Below are 23018 nucleotides of genomic sequence, written 5' to 3' on the forward strand. Positions count from 1 at the left end.
GAAAATCTCAGAAATGGCAAATACAGGTACTGGTACAAATATGACAGAGAAAAACCTTTTTAATATATACATAGTTCTTTTTATACCACATGCTCCACAGATACCAGACCCTGGTATTGTAAAGGAAATGGACAAAATCATGACAATCATTGATAACACTTGATATTTCTAGACTTTGAACCTGTCTTAAAAGATTTGGGATCACAGTTCTATAAAGTCTTCACAACAAATTAAGTCTTGAAAGTCTGAACTGATATTTAAGAGTATGTTTTTGTTTTAATCATCTTTGCTTCCACTTAAGCCAATCTGGATATAAATTCTCCAGCATCCTCAAATTATATCCCCCATCCTTTTCCTCTCTTCTCTTTTACATGCTCTGTAATCATGTCACCAAATCTGTCCCTTCTGCATAAACCCACCATTCCTGTAGCAGTTACAGGGATTCAAGGAAATCACACTTGAAGCAACTCAAAAACTAGCACACATTTGTCAGAGTCTGCTCCACCTCAAGAGAATAAAGCAAGTTATTCACCAGCCAACTCACACAATCTTTACAACACAATGTTAGTAAAAACCCTCCTACTGACAAGTCTAAAGTACCTTGCATTCCTCTTGCCACATTTTAGGGGTGGGATTTGGTTGCTTTCAAATTGTTTATATGACTTGTTCTTGACACATGGCAACCAACATGCTGGCTGCATGCATGGAACAGTAATTGAAAGCAGTCAGACAGTGGTAAACAGAATAGGAAGAATAATTTTATTCCACATAAATACTTTTATTACATAATCTTCTCTGCAGAGAATTCCATGTACTTATTGAAAGTCCTGATTTTGTCCCCATGGAAGTGTCAATTTCATCATTTAAGACATAGATTCCTATGGGTCTAGATTTCGCCTCCCATATGCAGAAAATTTGACACCTAGACACTAAATTAGATATGATAGAATCAGACATTACTAAGACAGAAATCAGTATTCAAACATTGAACTTTATTAGTTTTCTTTTCATGTAGAATTGAACCAAACAATTTTCTTCTCTCCCTGCCTATTTTGATGACACTAATCAAAATCTGGGAATCACTGAAAAAATACTTACTTGCATTTAATAGCTGAATGCTAGCAACAAATTCCAGTGTGATCATTGGCTTGTTTGTGAATGCTGTAGCACAAGTTATGAACCTGCATTTGGTGGCAAGTGTAGCATTTAAAGAAATGCCAGATAGAAATGGATATGCTATGTTTGAGTATTTATGAGGCAAATAACAAATTTACATCAACACTTTATATATTTTTTACTTTGCCTCTATCTAAAAACACAATTTTAAGTACAACAGTAATTAGTTGAGCACATTAACTTAGTAAAAACTGAATAAAAGAGGTATATGCAAATTTCTCATTCAAAATCTCTTATTTTGGACAATCAAATGAATCAATGCTGTAATCCACTAAGAAAACTATCTGAAGAATGAATGAACGAATGAATTGTGTTGGTATAGCTTCCCCTCCCACTTCCAGCCCCTCTTATATTCTACTACTATGAGATTTCCAATACATAAAATTTAGGCTTCAGTTATATCCTGCCAAAAATACTAATTATATTAAAAACTCTATTTTCTTTTACACTTACAGGAATGAAGCACATATTCCCACACAGTATAAAACCAGAAGCTCACAGTACTGAAATAAGCACACATCTCCCCAAACACTTATAGCAATAAAGATGTAGGCAGTTACATTTTCAGTATTTGTTTTATTTTAGAATCTGGGTTAATTTTTCCTTTCTTCCATCCACTTCTGTGTGGAAATTCTTGTGTGAGATGTGCTTTCCACATAAAGCTTTTTTACTGGGCACTGCCAGAGCATAGCTGGAAAAAAGGATGACTATGAATAGACCCCCTAATTTTTTCTATAATTTTTGTATTTTGTATGTACATTAAGTTCGTAATTTACATTGCATCTTCATGAACAATACCTGCTGTGGTCATTTTAGTAATGACATCTGATGAACCTCTGATTCTGTTATCAAGTCTAACAAGGGGAATGAGAGTCTCATGGGAGGAGTTCTAGCAAGACAAAGGAAAACCTGTTTCATAATTTCAAACTCGTCTGAGGTTACTAGGTGTCAAATGCTGCAGATAAATGGCATCCAAAATGACATTAGATCAAAGTCACAACACATAGCAAATATACAATTTGAATTGCACTCAACAAAATGATCAGATTTAGTATTTTTCAGAATGGAGGGAAGTCTCCTTGTGACAAAAAGTATCAAGCAGCTATCCTTATCAAAATGACAACTTCACTATACAGATGCTTTCTCACTCCATAATAAATTTTCTTCAGGAGTCAGGATGCACACAGAGTAGACATTAATGCATGTGCTCTGGTATTCTCCTGGGAAACCAAAGATGTTGCAGGGCAACTGCTCTGTGCCAAATCCCAGAAGAAATTATTTAGCGAGTCTTCAAATGTTACCAAGTGGTTGACAGGTCCTACTATAAACAAAGCCACTCAGTTCAGCAGTAGACATTGTGACTACTGTGTTTGGTCACATGAACAAAACAAGCCTCTTCTGCACTCTTTTCTGCTTTTTGTCAAAGATCCTGGTATTCTGAATATTTTGAGCCTAGCCACCCAGTAAGACCCAGTCAGCAGATCCTCTGTTTTAGAGTGATGATGAAGGAACCTACCAACCTACAGACTGATAAAACACACTATGCTTTCAAAGTACTTCTGCCATTTGATGCCAAAATTTTGAGAAACTACTTCAAATCTAAGTCTTAACACAGAGTTTCAGAAAAATTTTCAAAAAAAATGTCAGTACAAAGATTATGAGACTAGACCTCCACTTTGGAGAGCTATCAGCATACCACACCTGGATCCACTAATGCCATTGCCATTCTTCTGGCTGCATTGTACTCAACAGCAAACAAAGTTGTCTGAACACAGCAAACACTTACGTACATGAGTACTCTTATTGCCTCACTAAGACCATTTAAATGGATGGAGTTACTCAGGCAAGTAAGCATAGGATGAAGGCCAGATGTGTGTGGTTTGTGCTACCAAAAGCTGTTGAGCTCAAGTTCAGCAGTTATGAGTACCTGCATGACTGTTTCATAAACACAGATTTAGTATTGACACTGAATGAAGTATTTTTCCCAAGGCTGTGCAGATACACTTGATTAACTTCAGCACAAAAGAAATATTGCTGTTTTTTTACAACAGCTTGCAGAGATTTCAGTATGGGCTCATACAAAGCTGAATTTACACTGAGAGATATGGACTCTATCTTGAGCAGTGCCATATCTTAACAATATACTATACACCTCAATCTTTGAAAAGCTTTTCATACTGCAAATTGAAAAGGTGTTTGCACTGAGAAGTATGCAGACTGCAGATATTCTTTCACAGTCACAAGCAAGCACACATCAGGTATTGAATTAATATAACCTATAAATATTGCTTCGTTCTACCCCACACTCACTATTATTCCCAAAAATGCTTACAATGCATTGTCGCAAACATTAGGCCTAATAAAGATAAAATTATGTGGAAAACATTTTCCCACTGGAAAACACTGGGAGAAATGAGGTAATTCACAATGTCTCAAGTTCCGCCAATACCCTTTTCAAAAGTAACACATCCAGGTATTTTCAAGATGGACCATTACTCGGGGTTTAGCAGAAGCCAGAAAAACCTTCCCAAAAGCCCTGGACAAATTAAAATTTTAACTTTAGAATAGCTTCAGTCTTGCAATCCAATCCACAAACTTATCAAGATGTCCTAAAACAAATGCTTCCTCATTAATACATTAAGAAAGCCGTTCTGTAACCATGGTTGATCTTTTTTTTCAATAAGTAAGATTTTCATCATTTCACTAGCCCTTCTTTGCATCTTGTACTGGTAAATAACTTCCATCAACAATGATCAGAATCAAACCCACTACTGCAAGTGACAATGCACTTTTTGTACTGATACAATCTCATCCAATGCATGCTAAATTCACGTTATCATCAGCATTGCATCTGCTTCCAGTATCCTAATTTTTAGTAAAAAACCACTGCCTTGTTAGAACCCAAGTGAATTACATTGTATTTTGTATTTTCAGTTTCACTCCATTCTAATACTTTAGTTAAAATCACAGAATTTCCCCCAGTTCTCTGCAGGTCCTGCAATATTTCCCAACTTCATCTCATCCACAAATTACATCTGGCTTAGACAGTGACCTCAACCTAAGTCCCTGACACGTGAAACAGGATGTGTCCCTAGGCTGCTCTCCATTTCCATTCTGAAAATAATTTTGAATTTACTGCAGGTTTTTCTCTTTTCCCACCAGTTTTAACCTGCTTTTCAATTCTCATGTTAATCTATTTCCATCCAAGTATTTTTAGAGCCTTATGTCAAGCATTGCTTCATTTTAAGTAAATTAAATTAATTGCATTAATTAATTTTCTATAACCTCACAAACCTCTTGGGGTGAGGGGAAGAATGAAAGGGCAAGGAGGAAATGTACTATATGCTATCATACCCATATCTGAACTTTCAAGGCTTTTGTCCATCATCCAAAGTAATCTCTTGCCTAGTCTTGTGGTTAAAACAGAAGGTCTAAAGTTGATCGCAGCTTTTTTTTTTTTAAATACAACTGTTAAATTCCATTAAAAGTTCTTCTTATTACTGCATTTAAACTTATTTCAGTATGGTAGAATGGAGGTTATTTTGGACCTCTGATAAATTCAACATTTTAAGATTTACAGTAGATGCTGCTTCTTCATATATTCCTGCCTGTCATTTACAACTACAGTTTCCATATATCAAATCTTCTCATTTCTGCCCATTGTTCCCTAAATTATCCTATCAAGTTTTTTTTTCATTTCTTCTTGTAGTGGGTTGACCTTTGCAGGACATCAGGTGCCCACCAAGCCACTCTATCACTCCCCTTCCCCTGAGGGACAGGGGAGAGAAAACAAGATGGAAAACAACTAGTGGGTTGAGATAAGGCAAAAAAAAAAAAAAAATAGTACCTTCTCTGCCTTTCCTAAAAATTCTGTTTATTTGGGGAACTTATTACAATGGTTCAGCCTTCTCCTCTTATTACTTGTCAGAACTACAAAAATCTTGACTATATCGTAAGTGTTAAATCTAAATAATCCCATTTTACAGATGGGCTAATTGAGGCAAAAGAAATTTACAATTGCATCAACTGCTTAGTCGGAGGTCTCCAAACTTCTACAGATTAGTTTGTTGGGCTGTGACTTGTGAAATAGCTCTGAGTAGAGTTAATTTCCATATATCCTTCTTTATATGTTGTAGTCATACTGCTGTCAAAGAGACTCTAAACCTCTTCAAAGAAGGGAAGTACAATCACTACCTATTTCTTCACAGCACATACCAGCTAAAACCCAGACCAGATAATCTTCACAAATTACCCAAGAATGCCTAAACATGTGGGCTATCACTCAGACTTAGCATTGTATTAAATTACAGCAATCTCCTCCCAGCTATGGGAACACCAAGATTGAGCAGACAGTGAAAATGGGGAGGCAAATCAAAACAGGAAGGAAAGCACAAAATCAGTACACAGCATTTTAAGGCAAACAGATCTCTGTAGTTCTCTGAAGACAGCAGGCAGTAAATTAGGCAATCTTCCAAGTTCTCCAGAAGAGCACATCAATTCAATTTTAATTACTTAATAAATAGGACGTATTTAATAAGCATAGATTCTTATGATGGGAGGATCTACTCTCCATTTTTAGAATGCTGTCAACTTTTTTTTTTTTTACTTCCCCTTTATAGCTGGACTTCAGATTCTGTTATCATTTTATCAACTAGGTTAACTTTCTCCTGTGCTGTAACTCACATTTTTTCCAGTGTGCATTAAAGAAAAGTTATGTCCTTTTCCCCCCATCATTCTAGTGCAACTTTCCACCTCTCATATTCCCCCTCTAATCTTCTGCCTTAAGATCCAGCATTTTTTCTCATCACTTTCAAGGTTCTAAAGAAATCAGACAACTCTAACCTCATTCCAGCCACTGTCCTGCTTCCATTCCTGCAGGATTAAGTATTTCTTCTGTTTTCTTCTGCAAACACTTCCATGCCCCCTCTCATTCTGTGGAGAATGCAATTTCTTTTTCTCCCCTGGCATATATCTTCCCTCTTTCAAGTTTGTTTTCAACACTCTTATAAGTAAGTTTCCTATTCTGAGATCATTTCGGGCATTACAATAGTGTCTATAATCAGACTGTTCCAATACTCTTGTAAACCAAGGAGAGCTCTGCTGGCAGCACCAATAGCCTTTTCTTGATTGACAGTGAAATATCTAATGGAAATTCATGTTTTGTCCAGTTCTCTTGTTACTACAGCTGTGCACTGAAAGGTGATGATGCAGTAAGAAAAAAGTATTGCTCTTTTTCCCAACAAACTTGGTTAAAATTCCAATGTTTAAAAATAAGTACTGAGGTGATTGTGAAAAAGAGTTTCTGTCAGTACCAGGATGCATTGGTGGTTTAGAAACTTGGCATCAAAGTCTAGGTTTTCCTAAGTCCAGATATCCTGGCTCAGGCTATAATTCCATAAACCGCATGACAAAAGATACTGTAAAAGTACATAAGAATTACACTTTACAAGCATGGGCACTTTCCAATCTCAATCAAAACATTAGCACAAAGACTTTACAATAACAGAAATCACATTTGATCACTTGTAAATTTAAGTTCCTCTGAATTTGTGTTCTCATTTTTTTTTGTACTGGGCTCCTATTTTAGAGCTGACATGAAAAAGAAGAAAAATCAAAGATTCTTTTGAAATACCACATAATTAAATGCTAACTTTTGGGGCTATGCTAGTACATTTAAAACCTCACACTAAGAAAAACATTTGTCAGCAGTATCTACACATTTGTATCTGGTATTTTCCCAGTACTTGTAAGCAAGGTAGTAATTGTTTTTTCAAAGGCATTCCTATAGCTCACCATTGAATTTAAATGCATTATATTATATATGCACTGATGTGTCTGCACACATCAGTGTGCACCTCCAACCACCTCCATCCCTCAATTCTGCTTCAGACAGGAAGTTTCTCTCCTGTTAGTTTCTCACAGGTCACTATTATACAGTCTCAAATATTACTGTTACAATCACATTCGGGCATGTGATCATACTTAAGTCTGTGCTTCTGAAACTTCACTTACAAAGAACACTATTAAATATTCCACCTGAAATTACTTTAAAAATTTGAGAACACTGCCTCCAGTATTAGTAAATCCAATTAATTTGAAAAAATCTTCACAGTTTCATAAAGGATGACCTCCCCTGCAATACGCTTTTTAAAGACTTCTGTAGGAATCCTAAGTATAATATGAAACTTTCCCTGGAGAGAAATGAAAATACAAAGAACTGCAAAAACATAAAGCCTTTTAAGAAACAAACACTGAACAGATTGACTATATTTCTAGCTTACATAAGCAGCAAAACTGAACATGGAATACCTGATAAAAATCTGACAGATGCCTCCTTCTCCTTTCTTAAGCAAGGCTTAGAAGATCGAGAACTCACAATCCACAGGAGAATGGCCAACAAGTATGTAGGTGGCAATCAGACTGAAAAGGAGAGTTGTTGACTGCAGCATGGAACAAAATTAGCCGTCTCCTTTATTTAATACTGTACTTGTTTGTGTGGGGAAGCAGTTGAGAGAAGCTATGTGTTGATATTTTATCACTCTAAATGGCTGTAAAATCAATCAGTCAACACTTAGAAGCTCACACATTTAACAATGGGGCCATAAACTTCAGTGCTTGTCACAAATTTGTCCTATTTGGAATAGTTATAACCTATGTACCTACATTCTCCTGACATTTTCACATATGTACACTTTTTAAACTGTTCTGAAACACTGGTTTGTACTTTTGGGCTATCTGCTGTATTTAAAGCTGTCCCAAAGGCTATACTTAATGGAATGGAAATGCTTTGCTATCATTCTCTTTAGGCATCAGTTTAGATGATAAATATTCAGTCTGTTACATCAAAAATCAGCAGCTTAAAGATGGGGTATAAAACATGGTTTTATAAGCTGTTACAAAACTTCTTAATTAAGAAATAAATGATGACAGCAAAACAATTCTTTGCAAAATAAATTCAATAGGCTATGTCAGGTATTGTGGTCTGAAGGTTGATACTAAGATGTGTTCCATTTTATGTGAAATTTTATACATTACATCTTCTAAACACTGATTTATTTTCAGCAAGAATGTCTCATTAGCTTCTCTAAGAAATTCTTAAACTTTTGTAAAAGCATTTTCATCTCCATTCGCTTCAGGAACACTAATTTCTTTCTAGGCAGAAGAAAGTTAAAAGATGTGCAAATGATCATTCAAACAAATTGCTTATGAATTTTGCATTGCTTATCGCTTTTTAACTGATGATTCCCTGGTTTCCCAGAGGAAGCAAGAGGTACAATATAATCATGGCCAACAGAAAATATTTTATACACTTTAAGAAATGCTTAAATTTTCATTTTCAAGTGTAGTTATGTATTTACATTTCCAATCATTCAATCACAAACAAACCCAACAACTTTAATTTATATGCCTCAAATTAATACAACATTGTATCACAGCTTACTTATTTTTGCATGTAATACAAAAGCCTCTAAGTTATTTTTATTATTTTATAAATAGAAATATGGAAATGGAATTTCTTCCTGCAAGTTCTGGGGACTGAAGCTGGTTTTAAAACATAGTTGTATGACCTTGACATGAAAGAAACTTCTGACTATTTTATAGCAATGCTACTGTGTAAACCAACAATTAAATATGTAGAAGACTGCAGTAATTCAGCTTGATACTGAAGTGAGAGATCTATCTTGCATGAAACACTGTAAAAAGTACAGACTTACTGCTCAGGTCTGTACAGCATTCCTGTCAAAAAGTTCAAAATGGTTTTATTCTATATTTCCCCAATTAAAATCTAACCCAAGTCACTGTCCAGATTAGTATGTTATGCTATATCACAAAGCAACACTAAAAAAAATCACATTTTATCTATTAAGTCTCAGTCATCTAAAGTGCTTAAGCATACATTTTTAAGTTTCATATAACCCATTTCAAACCTGCTGTCAAAGACACTACATTCTTTAAAGGATACAACCAGCTAAACTTTGATGCATGCTTATGTTTGATTTTTTCCTCATCTTTCTGCTTTGAATATAAGACTTAATGTAGTCACTCCAAAGCAGTGCAGCTATAAATAACATGGATTTGATCCAACAGCTTGGAAAGACTGAGAGATAAGAAAAAATGTCATTAAAATTATTACATATATCAGACATGCTTTATGGCATACTCCATTATTATGTTATGCCAGTTAAAAGACTGTGTATTTTTTTTTTTAAACAGCATGGAAGGATTTTTAACAATCAAGAGCTCTATAATTACAGTAGTAGACCTCATGAAGACTCAAAATTCAGTTTCCAAGATATTTTAATTAAATCCCAAGTCAAAAAAGTCTTCACAACAAAGCAGACAGGAAAAATATTAGTTGGAAATACAAAGCTCTATGACACTAATACCAGAGACAAACCTACAGTGTTTTAATGGCTGAAGAACAAGCTTTTTTCCAGCCTCTTTAAAAGATGGAACAGTTTTGTTCTTTTGGTTAGTCTTCCTGAAAGTCCAAATTATTTAGAATCTCTGCTTCCAGTTTCCGGATCATTGTTGATAAATATTAGCATTTTTTCTTAATTACCCATACATATACAAAATTTTAAGTGTTCACACAGGAGAAAGAACCAATAATCAAGAATACATGTAGTAGTCCATATACCTGTGGGGGATTAGATTGGAACACCATCGAAATTACTCCCTCTTAAGTATCAAGAGATGCTTTTTCCAGAACATTTTCAAATGAAATACAAAGGTCCTCAAGATTCCCTCAGACTCAAGACTCAACTTAGGTTTATGTCTCAGATAATACAAATACCGAAATAATTTATGTATAGAAAAGTCCTTTCCAGTGTGGACCTGTCAGACTTCTCAACATGCTCTCACTTCAGGAGGAAAGCACTAATCTTAGTTACCACTTTAAAGCTATTATACCTGTTAAACAGTTGCTAGCAATAAGAAAACAAGAGTAAGAATTTTAAAGAACATCCTAATTCTTAAGTTTTTTTATAGTCAGCATTTTCCAATTCTGATAATACAAATATTGCAAGATGAATTCTAACTCTTGAGTGGTGTTCACAGTATTTTCTTCAATATTTTGCATACATAAAGCCACTGCATTCCTGTTTCAAGCTCCGCTGCCTGTAAAATGAAAACAGAGATTCCTACTGTACCATTCATTGCTAATCTGACACTGAAACAGTGGTTTCATTGTCATGAGTGATGGGACTGAGAATTTCTGTGTAACTCCACTTCCCTAACAGGTACAGTAATCAACTGTTAGTTCTTTAGGCGAAAGACATTAAATGTTGGATTAAAGCTTCATTCTCTGCCTGTAATAAGTAACTTGAGGGCCTTCTGTAGATTCTGCACAGCAGTGCTCACATCTTCATACTGCAATGCACTGCCAGCATATTTGCAGTATTTTTGAGCTCTGGCAAAGTCCTCTGGAGTCAAGCGGACTTCTCCTGCAAAAACATAAGTATTACAAAGTTACTACAAAGGAAGTATGACTTAAGCTTCCTTTCTTAACGATTTTTATGTTTTACTTATGTTTGTGGTAATATTATGAAAAACGGGCTAGTATTTGTGGTAGCATTACAAAGACCAAGCTACAATATTTCTTCTGTTCTCTTTTCTTTCCATTCATACAAAGCTTTTTTGCCACTGAAAAATGTGAGGACCTTCTTAAACACTGGTATTTGCATGACCCAGTGCCTTTCAGAAGTAAGCCAACACCTTTGAGAAAGATCTGCTTGCTCTTCATCTAACACAGCAAAGGAGAGCTTTTACAGGACATTAAGTTAGCTGTAATCATGTTACAACCTGCAAGAAACAAGGACAGTGCTTTTTGTGTTTACAGCATCATTACTCTGCTTTCTTCAGGAATAACACAGAGCTAGAAACTGTTCCTACTCACCTGGAATAACTTTTCAGAATGTAGAAGCATTTCTCACTGGCATGTTTTCACACATTTTATGTTTTTGTTTTTCCAAATAATTTTTATGTTTCCAATTTTATGTAAGATGACTGAAAACAAGATTGATGCAATGAAATGTGCCAATTTATGTAACACTGGGGAACACTAGCAAAAAATACTGCCATAATATAGTATAAACCAACTGTTTCTTATTAATCAGAGTATTTTCTTGATGTAAATTAAAACTTTAGGAATTCTGTAGCTGTCAAACACACACATTCAGTCTCGGAGAAGGCATTTGTAGGGACTTACATCCTAACTGGCAGAAAGAAAATTTTATATGTGGATAGTATCACTGATGTGAGTGCAAAATAAAGCAAAGCTGTGTTACTGCACCTCCTTCCACCCACAAATTCACTGGGAGTTTTAAGGCTAATCCCATACCACTCCAGTAATCTATGGGCAAATTAACTCAGGTTCTTTCAAAGCAACTTAACTTGTAAATGATAGATTTTTATGAGGATGGATAATTAATCATATAAATCACTAAAGATTATGCTTATATTTAAAAATTTCCCACACAGTATTATATAAGCAATGAATTGACTTCACAGATTAAAATGCACTTTTAAATGCACCATACATTTTACATAAAATTTAGTTAAAAAGATATTTAGCTCTCTGAGGATATTTTACTTTTAAACAACTACATTAATATACTTAAAATCATTTTTTATGGCACAATTTCTGTTAGCTGGATCCTTTCATTCAAAACAGAACTGTTGTCAGCAATACTGTGAGAATGTTTACTAAAGAATCTCTATTCTTATAAAAAAATGTCTATTATATTTGCTTTTCCTTCCCACAATCTTACTATTGAAGAACAGCTTTTGAACAAATAAAAAAGAAAACCTGGGAATATTAAAATCTAGACTGGTCTGCTAGTTTTCAAAACAACTTTACCCAAATAAAAAGCAGAAAGGTAAGCTCTTGGAATATAAATTTTATCGATTTTAAAAATATACTCTAGAATTCTACTTCATTTCCTTTCAAAAAATAAATATAACCATTGAGGGACAAAAACTTGGTGGGTTCATTATCATTGCAATGTGTATTAATTTTGTGCTTAGTAAGTGAAACCACATTAAATCTCTGAAAATACATGTGAGTAAATAGACGTGAAGGAGTGCATAAACACAGGCACACACCTCAGGTATTTTCTAACCTCAATAAAATCACAGACTAAAAGCAGCTGGGGTCAATCTGCGATCACATTATTGAACATCTTTAAGAAATTAAAAAGGCCAAGCTCCCCTCAAAGTAGCTTTATGCTTTCATGCCAAAAGAAACTACAAAATCATTCTTTAAAAACTGGCCAAGGCATCAGTCCAGCATTCAACTAATTTATTGGAAGCAAGCCTAAATTCACCCGTCTAATCTTATTTTTACAGTATGAGCTCTATTAATGTTTTGCTGGCATAAAGCCTTATTTATTATAAAATCTACCTCAGATGCTATTATGACATAACTTGAGGGAAAAAAAATTATTAATTTTAAATTTATAAACCAAAGTTTATACAGTAAGAGGGTTGATCTTTTGATGTGCTCAGTAGCCTGAGCTCTTATTGAAGTCAACACCACACAATGGAAAAGCAAAATAGAAACAAACCAGCTCTGTGTCCTGAAGTTCCAAAAATAATGTAAAACTTAACAGTAATGACAGTACTTACAGCAAAGGAAGAATCCCAAAAGTTAGTAACCGACTTCTATTTACATATTCTAAGGGTTCAGCAGTTTTGGAGGAAAGGCCCTGGGTGTCCTGTGGACACCGATTTGGCCATAAGCTAACAATCCACCCTTGTGGCGGAGAGTGACAATGGCATCATGTGCTGCATTAGGAAAAGCAGTGCCAGCAGGTGGATGGAAGTGATCCTGTCCCTTTCAGCCACTTCCGGAGTGCCATGTCCAGTTCTGGGCTCCTCAGCACAAGAGAGACAGACTGACATACTGGAGACAGTCCAGAAATGGCCACAGACATTATTAAGGGAAGGGAGCAACTCTCAAACCAGAAGCAGTCAAGAAAGCTGGGACTGTTCAGCCTAGAGAAGAGAGAGCTCAGGGTAATCTTGTATCAAGTATATAAACACCTGAAGGGAAAGTATTAAAAGGACAGAGACAGGCTTTTTTTCAGTGATGCCCAGTGACATGACCAGAGGCTGAAATACAGAAGGGTCCTGTCTGAACATCAGGAAACAGTTTTTACTCATAGGGTGACCAAGCCCTGGGACAGGCTGCCCAGAGAGGTTGTGGTGTCTATCCCTGGTGAAATTCAAAACCTATTTTTTTAATTAGCAGTGACACTTTTTCTCAAACTTCTTCAGTGCAGAAAATTAAACCACAGGGAGAGTGCACAGGCAGGGAGAGACACCAAGGACATGGTCATGAGTGACTGGTTTTACATGACCCTTCCTTGAGCAGAGGGGCTGGACCAGATCACCACCTGAAGTCTTTTCCAACCTCAAGTTGGAATCCAGTGATTTTTGGCTCTAAAAAAGCCCAACAATACTGAAATACAAAAGGTACACTGTATTTATTCTGAACCAAACCTGCTTCCTGTGTTTATCTGAAATTATTAGGACTGTAGTTACATTACTGAAACATGACAGGAATATGGAATCTGTAACAAGCATGATTCTAGTTTAAAAGGAACACGAAGTGAAAGCTATTTGATTAGAGCTGCTGAAATAATTTTGGGAAAAAAGCAGTTTTAGAATGAAATTAATGTGCAGTTTACATAAATATATCTGCTTCTCCCTGGAATCTTTTTCTACCCATCTGATGTTTTTCCTTTTTACGATGCCCAAATATAAGGCAGTTGATTTAAGAACATTTCAATCATACAAACTTGCGCATTAAAACAGTGAAGGCAAAGCTAACAAATGGCTTTTGAAAAAAGATACTCATTTTTTCCCATTAAATCACTTGAAATATTTGAAATATAAGTACTCAAGGATTTCTTTTTAAGAGAATGAAAACACATTCAATGTTAAATTATTATTTCTACTTTGTTTGTAGAATATCAAATATTATACATAAAACTATGGACAAATGCTGTCTTTATACTATGCCACCTGTGGAAGGGATCATATGGCAAATTAAGAAGATCTTATAAAAACTGTGTAGCACAACTATGAATGCCTTTAGTGTTAGCAAAATCTAGGGGGTAATAAATTTTTTAAGCAAACTACACCAGGGAAGTGCACGCACACGTACACGAAGTTGCTGAATAACTCTACATTCTGTTGTCAGACACATTAACCCATGCTTAAATGCAAAAGCTTGGACACTTTCAAAAGTCAATGTTAAACTCTGAAACCTCTTCCCTCAGGACAAGACAACTATTGAAAGACTTATATTAACTAAAAATCAAAAAACACTATTCCTTTAACTTAATCTTCCTTATATAAAATATTCTACTCTTCACCACCAAAATCATAACAGAATTAATCAAATGGCTTCTCCCATGTTATGGGAAGCAAAGCAAATATATAATTTATCTTTAAAATATACATTTGATCTCACTACAAGAAAGACTCTCGCAGGAATATGTGGAATATCCTGTTTGGCTATGTCTATACTACCACATTCAACACTGCCAAAGAAGGCGTCTCAGCACTCAAACTTGACTGTTTGCAGTGTAAAATTGCTGGAATAGACCCCAGTATGGTTTGGGCCCATACAAACTAGCACTTTCCTAAACAATTCCTGGGCATGACTTGTGGTCAGAGTAAGCTACAGACCATTCAGTATGAGCAGTCTTAACAAGCTACCTTGTTTAGGTTTAAAAGTTTAGTAATATGGATGTGAGAGGTTCTGTGCCAGCTCCTCTCCAGGCCAAATATTTGAAAGCCTGTGTAATTTGTTAGTAGACACAGACATCGTGTCTAAATCATGGAACAAATGTACCATGCCCTGTGCTAGCTCTGTGGATCTACTGGATGGAGGGCAACACTGATCCCTCCTTCCCATCCAAAGAAAACCTCGGTTCCACAGGAATGGTACACATGGGACACACCTCAATATGCAGCAAGGATCTAGCCCAGATATTGTAGCTCAGGAACTGGGGAGGACTCCTGGGTCCCACAGTTTTGTCCATCCATTAACAGATACGGGCATTTCTCAATTTACTTATGGGTTAGAGAACTAGTCCACTGTTGGCAAAGAAAGGAATACTCAGCACCATGAGAAGAATACACAACAGGACAAACACTTTCCACTGCTCTCAAGCTGCTTAATTCCACACATGCAAACAAAACTGTCACAGTACCTCTGCTGACATATCCCCTGTGCCCTCTGAGACTCCTGCATAACTGACTGTGTTTTCTAAGCTTTCAAACCAAGAACCTGCATGACCTTTACCATCTCTTTGGGTGTACTTTCGCAGCACTCCCTCATATTGAGCTGTTGCAAGACACAAACTTGTAGTGACACAACAGATATGCAGGGGAGGAATGCAGGCATGCAAATACTCAGGTTAGATCAAATTAAGAGATTTATCATGGTGCTTAGCAAGGGTCTTAATCTCTTAATTACACAGTATTACTTATTATGCATTCTCATAAAGACAATTCCTTCTGATTTATGTATGCATTAAACCAAGTTATCTCAGGTAGGTGATAAGAGGAAGCAAAGCATTCATACTATCCAGATACAGAATAAGGAAATGTTTTAAACTTTATAAAAAAAATAAGTTTCAGTCAAAATTATTATAATTTTGACAACCAGAAGCAAACATTCAAACTGACAAACAATAACGACTAAAATTTTCAGAGTAGCTACCAAAAAAACTGGTACAATGACTTCTGACTTGAAGATCATAAGCTAGTTAAGCATGAAAACTTTGCTTCCAAACACCACAAAATTTGCCTTCCAACTAGCAGTTACTGTGGCAAGGCTTAAGTAAAGCTTTGAGCCATTTCAGTTGAGGAGCTACCAAAATCCCCACAGCAGTCCCCAAACACTCAAAAACTATCACCAAGTTTAAATGTTACAGCTACAGGTCTGAGGTATTGCTCTTAATAAAATGAGTTACTGCTACATGAGACACTAATGCCAGTTCAGCTGGCCAGAGCATGGTGCTAATAATGCCAAGGTTGTGGGCTTGATCCCTGTATGGGCCATTCACTTCAGAGCTGGACTCAATCCTTCTGGCTCAGACTATCCTGTGATTCTGTGATTACAATAATATTCCAGAAAAATTATACCACCTATAGTACCTTTTGCTCTTCAGGAGAATACTAAAGGTTAATATGTCTCTCTCAATGGCAAATCTTGCTATTTTTAAGACATCTTCTATAAAAATAGCTTTCTAATATATTAAAATGAAAATATCCCTAAGCATTCTTTGTGCCAGCAGACTAAAAATAAGTTAAACATTGAAATCTGACTATGGTATTTATTGCTTTGTCACTAATGCTATTTTAACACAGACACACTCTTCTACAACATAATAAAGTAACTAAATATTTGTAAGTTATAAAATACAAGAACATACCTATCTAAATTTGTAGTCATAACAGGCCATGTTTTACTGTGGTTAGAACTAGAACTTAACACAGCAATTACGCATAATGTTGTATACTAAAATATACTACCAGCTCTCCCTGATGAGGTTAAACTGTAGGGGAGAATATGAACAGATTTTGTACCAGGATTTCTAGACCTTCTCCTCACTCAACATCCACGTTATATTGCCAACAAAAATCTGATTATTACAAACAGATGCAATTTATGGGGCTTTTTAAATACTATTTTCTCTTTTCCATGTACAGAAAATTTCTTAGAAAACAGTTAACTCCTTGTCCAAATGCACATGCGTGTTCAAATTAGAATCTAGGATGATTCCAGCTTTATTGTCAGTTACTACTCTTCCACAGGCCACAGTTTCCCTAAGGTTAGCCCTTATGTGTACATTTCAAAGCATAGAACATGCAGCCAGACATAAAATACATATGACACAGGCTATCAGTGATTTCAGCATCAGAGACAGATGACATCTTAAAAGATAAAAGCCTTGATTAAATGGTACATCAAAATAACATCATTAGCAGTACCTTATAAATTGTTTAATTCTACACAGATACTACTTATAGTCAGGAAGCACACACCATTATTCTGCATAAAAACACAACTTGAATATTTTATGAATCATTTTACAAAATTAATAAGTAAGTGATGTGCTGACCCTGCAGAATGAATTTTAAGTAAAGGGGATGTGTACTAATTACAAAACATACAATTTAGCAAGGTTATCAGGAATACAGGCTTTGCAAAACATATCAGAACCTCACCTGAGAAGCAACAACATAAATATTAAAAAGCCTTACGCAATGCTAGCTCATTGGTTCAAAATAGTCACAGAAAACACTATATTGTTACAGCTTTCAGAAACTACTAAAATCTTAGCAACACAATGCTTGGATGTTGTACATTCTTTTAAAAATTCTGGAACAGCGTGTAGATAATAGTGACAATATTTCTCAAACTCCTTCCTTCAGTGCAGGGGAGGCACAGAGGACACAGTATGTCCACATACAACAATACAAATGCCACAAACTTACCTGCAGACTGAGCACTGTAAAGGGAAGGATCAACTAGAGGAATATTCTGAGGAGTAGGCTGAATGGTGTTACTTGTCACTCCTGCAAATCAATGCAAAAAAATGGACTTGGATTATTTTTACCTATTGACTTTAAAAGTAAGCAAAAAGCTAGAACAGATACACCTTATGATTTTCAAATTAAGCAGCTGATAGCGTACTAATTCTGAAACTGTGTAACAAATAATTTTAACACCTTCACTTCAAATATAGATGTTTTATAAAATAAAACAGAAGAATATAGAGACTGTCATCCATGTTACCAGTACAGGTACAAGAGAGTGCTTTACCCTAAAGTATTGAGGAAAACCCGCTAAAGTGTGAGTAAACTTTTATATTTGAAAGTTAAATTCTACATTCTAATACCAGATGCAATCTATATTATTATTATTATTATTATTATTCTTTTAAAGTCCAGTGCCAGTCACCTCACACTTGCAAACTATCTCCTTCCTAAATCCTTTGAAAACAATTAGTGAGAATAAAAACTCTTGCTAAGTTTAAAAGGGAAATAAAGGTGCTAGAAGAAGAAACAACACTTTATACTATGAAGCATTTTTGTACCTGTGTTTCATTTTAGGCATACTCATTTGCTCTGATCCAAAACTGCATTTTTATGGTATGTCCAGAACATACCAGACTAGCATTAAATAATTTCTACAACATATGCTGTCTAGGAAGAGGGTATAATCACTTTTCTAAATTATATCAGTCCATTGAACAATTGGTGGGGTTAAAACTATGCAATGCACAGAATTCATGTATTCCAACAAGGTACATTACTCCATAATTTTCAGATACTCTCCCTCCCAGACCCAAAAAACCCCCACTTATCTGAAGGATTTCCCTTTGATAAAGCTAAAAAAGAGCATCCTGAACTCTTCATAGGGTGAAGCATTTTTTAAATTGATAAAGTAAAAGGAGGGATTGTGTGACAAAAATATCATGTACGTTCAAAAATATGAAAATATATCTGAACAATAAATGATCACCAAGATTGAAATAAAGGTAGTTTAAAATTTTTAGTCTTATTAATCCTTAATTCATAATTATACTCTATAATTACTATAAAAAGGTCCCATTAGGTAAAACAAGTAACTTGGAATTTTTAAGAACTTGGTTTTGGTCCAAAAATTACATATAATAACAAAAGAAGGATGTAGGAGCCAATATGTTTAGCTGCAGGGACAAAATTCTCATTAATAAGATTGTCTGCAGTCAATCACACTAAAGCACTTGCATAGGAAAATGGGCAAAAACCAAACCAAACCACTATGAATTGTACATCATGCATGATTGCTACAGGGTTGTAACAATTTCAACACTGTGTTGGATAAGCTCCCACATGAAGAGCCTTAGCCTATCTGCACTGGGAAAGCTACATATGAAATGAAGTAATACAATTCCATCTATAAACTGAAAAATTCAAATTGTGTTTTACAGTACAGATGTTACAATGCAACGCCATTTTACTGATTTTTACAATTTTAGCTTATGAAGATGCTTTTCCAACAATACTGTGTTATTCTACTTTATATGTGATGGACTAGAATTTGGGCAAAAATTTGTCAACCAATAAAGGCATGGATTTCTCCAGTGTGATTTGGACATACCTGTGTTATGAGGTACTTCAGCTGGAGTGTTGGCTGGTGCATGGGCACCTGGTGGTATATGTATGCCAGTGAAATTACTAGTTGGTGTATTGTTAGCTTCATATGTAGATGATGATGATGATGGAGTTGTTCCACTATGGACTGAAGACGACCCTGCTTCTTCCCTTTCAGCATCTGCTAAAATGATACAAAACAGGAATTACTGCAACTATTATGTAGAAACACTTGAAAACTTTGGCTTTCCTTAAAACCTCCTTTCAAATTTTTATTGCTAAAAAAATTGCCACCACACAGTGCGACATAAAACATCAACCCAAACCATACAGGGTTGATTTGAAAAAGTTAAAAGCAACATAACATACAGTAAAGATCTAGATACTCATATACTTTCAAAAATCTCTTCTGTTCAACTTGAATAATTTCCTTACTTGCATGAATATAAGCTATCGGTCTCATTAGAACAATTTGTTATACCTTCATGTTCTGCATCCACGGAAGTCAAACAACTTATTACAAACAGGCAGTAATCTACATTTTAACATAGGCATGAACCAGAATATGGAAAACTGTATTTGGCTTACAAACTCCTCATAAAATGCTAGACAGTGCAAATTCTTTTACCCCAAATCAAACCACAACTGAACAGGAACCAAGAAGAACCCTGGTAAAGTAATGGGACACTGGCCACAGAAGACATTCTGAACTCAAAGGGTTAAAGTCTGGCAATGTTAAAAACAACCAAATAAAGTTAGAAGTGCTAACCCCTCATAATAACAGCACCTGCAAGAGGTAAATTCACAAATGGTCAATCTACTTTTTAATCAGGTATATGTATCAAAAGATAAATATCTCTCCAACTGTTTGATTTGCTCATTGTGCAATTGGCCAATGTTAAAACTGTTTTAAACATAAAAGTAGTTTAGTTTAAGTTAACTCTTCTTAGGTCTCTAAAGTGCCAAACATCATAAAAGCATTGTAACTATTCTTTCTGCAAAGCAAATATTTAAAATACTCTTTATCAAAGTATTAGAAACATTTTAAGATGCCCACTCTCAGTATTTGTGAATAGTTTTTAACAGTAGTGCCAGATAAAAGAGTTTCAGGCTGCTATAAAAGAACATTTAAGTCAACAAAGGTTTTAAATTCTATGGTTAGAATGTCCATAACATAATTGAGGAAAAAAAAAAACAACAAAAAACAACCTTTTCCAGGGAATGGGAAAGAATGCTAAAAAATCAGAAAATTATTTTCTCATGCAGCAGTAATAACCTAGAATTCAAAGTTCCTTACAATTTGCTTAAAGATGCTGCAAGTAGGCTGTGAAACACTGACACAACTGTTTTACATTTCATTTCAGCTCCAGCTGAATTTCTTGTCTTGGAACCTCATCAGCTTTTGTGCTTGAATCCGAGCATAATGAATTAATGAGCTCTTTAAATTTTCTGCAGAGCTACAGGATACTCAGATCACCTGTGTTTTTAAAAATTATTTATTTACTGAAGGAAAGACTTCATGAAATAATCACCCCAGCCCCACAACCAACCATGCAAAGATACTTTTATACAAGCAGAGGATTCTCAAGGCTTAACGGCATTCCCTTTTCTAGTGTAAGCAACCACCAATAATGATTTAATTTCAGCAGCTCAGTGCACTGAATATAAAATTCACAACATTTTTTTAAGGAGTCCAGACTCCTTCAGTTCTCTGGACTCCTATTTTTAATGAGTTCATAGAATTAAAATCTATCAATTTAATTTTTTTTCTTTGTCTCATTCTGCTGTGCTCTTTCTCTTTTGCTTGAGATGCTGCTAAAAGATTCACAACACAATGTTCTATTTGAACACTGCTTTTAAAAAGCAAGTCATGCATCTATTTTTTTTCCACAACACTGAGAAATGAACTCAAAAATCCATCAACTTTTCCCACACTGCTCTTTTTACTAGCTGGAACTATTAAGGGTCTCTGAAATTCTGTAATAGAAATGTAGCCTACATATATATTGCAATAAAGGTGATTAGATTTAATGCATTTACTATGGCTATAATATAGCTATTTAGAAATTTTTTTCATATTTCCATTTTTTTTCCATTAGTGTAAAATCTGGTTGGATGACCTAGGGCTAATGCTAAGTAACCTCTATGTGTACTCCAGGAGTTGTATTCCAACTGAATTAATAAATTAAGCATGTCATTTTAAGGTTTCCATGGTGGCATCCTGACAAAAGCATCCATAAATCCAACAGCAGAACTGCATAAAGCATGCCTATGTTACCATAAAAACATCTCTAAGAGTTACAGTATGGTTTTCAAGAATCACAAAAAAAAATAACACTTTGGAAAAAAATGGTAATTTGTCAAGCTACAGAGACCTAGTTTCACTGTGTTTAAACAGACTTTTTCCACATGCTAGGGGAGGAAGAAAATGAGCAAGCAGAAAGGAATGGGGAAGGTCCAGTCATACATTCAAACAATACTGCTTTTCTTCTTATGATGCATAAAGAGGAACTGAAACTCTTCTTTACTGATTCTTCTCATAAAAATAAATTTGCATAAAATTTTTGTCTTGATTATGTGAAACACCTACACCACGGAGCCAACTGTAAAAAATAAACATCAACATATATTTTTAATTTAATTTCTCAGAAAATTAGGAGTGTGAGAAATAATCTCTCTACATGAAATAAAATTCAACAACAAAACAGACAAAAACATATTGCCAAGTTACAGATCTTGCAGGCTCCCTACCAAAAAGGATGTTAAAATTTTGATTCACTCATCATTTGTGTCCCTTTTAAGCTGCATGTAGACATAACCTGGTAATGAAAGCAAAAGTCTTCAATTCCCATTACCTCTTGTAATGAACTGCAACGAACACCAAGCATTTGAGGAAAGCCTGAATTCTGCTTTTCTTCCTACAACAGTTTCTTTTGTAGCCTTGACCAGGTTAGTTACCTCTGCACATTAATGAAATTAAGAAAGAGCCTATTTGGTGCTTTTGAGAAATTATTAGCTTCCACAAGTTGCACACACAGATTTTTAGCATAAGCTTTGTAATGTTTACTTAGAAATTCTATGTTTGCAGTTGTTTAAAATTCATAGATTGCTTCACATACTCAGGTCAGCCTTATCACGCTATGAGCCAGACCACTAAAGGATAACTCATTTAAAGCTGAAAACATTAAACTAAGCTATTCATTACATTCAATGTAACAAGAGATTTTTATCTCACATGTTGCATTCTCCATTAACTCATCAATATGGTGTAATTTGACAAAGATGAGATTATGTTTGCAGTTGTAAGTATCTCTTGCTACAGCTGTATGGAGAGCTAAGAAAAACGATTTGGAAAAGATTCTAAGTTGAACAAGAAATTAGTTTACTAATCCTTCACTTCAAATACAGCTGTGCCCAGACTGGAGCACATTTCAGTGGGCAAAATATCCACTCCAGTGTTTAAGTCTGTAGGGTGCCTTTAGGTTAGGAAAACATAATAACAAGAATAAACAAGTAGCTTGGAAGTAAAACTATCATATTCTGTATTTGTTCACAAATATTTGAATTTACTTATGTTGCAGTGTTTCTGGAGTACTAATACATAAACAGTATTTTATCCAGGAAACTGCAAATAAATTATATTTGGCACCCAGTCTCTTAGACACTCTAAAGATAATAAT

At 35.1% G+C, this 23018-nt stretch overlaps 1 protein-coding gene across 3 annotated transcripts in view; it reads right to left on the reverse strand.

Annotated features, from left to right (window-relative positions):
* Window positions 1–8556: 8556 nt before the first annotated feature.
* The window catches only part of VTA1 (vesicle trafficking 1), a 37517-nt gene continuing 23055 nt past the window's right edge, over window positions 8557–23018 (reverse strand). Inside the window, exons 6-8 of one of the 3 annotated variants that reach the window (XM_062490087.1) lie at window positions 19346–19519; window positions 17695–17775; window positions 8557–10622 (exon numbers count right to left, since the gene is read on the reverse strand). In XM_062490087.1, coding sequence (XP_062346071.1) covers window positions 10477–10622; window positions 17695–17775; window positions 19346–19519 — 401 coding nt within the window. In that variant the 3' untranslated portion in view covers window positions 8557–10476. Of the gene's footprint in view, window positions 10623–17694; window positions 17776–19345; window positions 19523–23018 lie in introns of all 3 variants that reach the window. The other 2 variants (XM_062490086.1, XM_062490088.1) reach the window with 2 other exon arrangements.

The sequence above is a fragment of the Cinclus cinclus genome, chromosome 3 (assembly GCF_963662255.1).
Source record: "Cinclus cinclus chromosome 3, bCinCin1.1, whole genome shotgun sequence".
In the NCBI taxonomy this organism is placed as follows: Eukaryota; Metazoa; Chordata; class Aves; order Passeriformes; family Cinclidae; genus Cinclus; species Cinclus cinclus.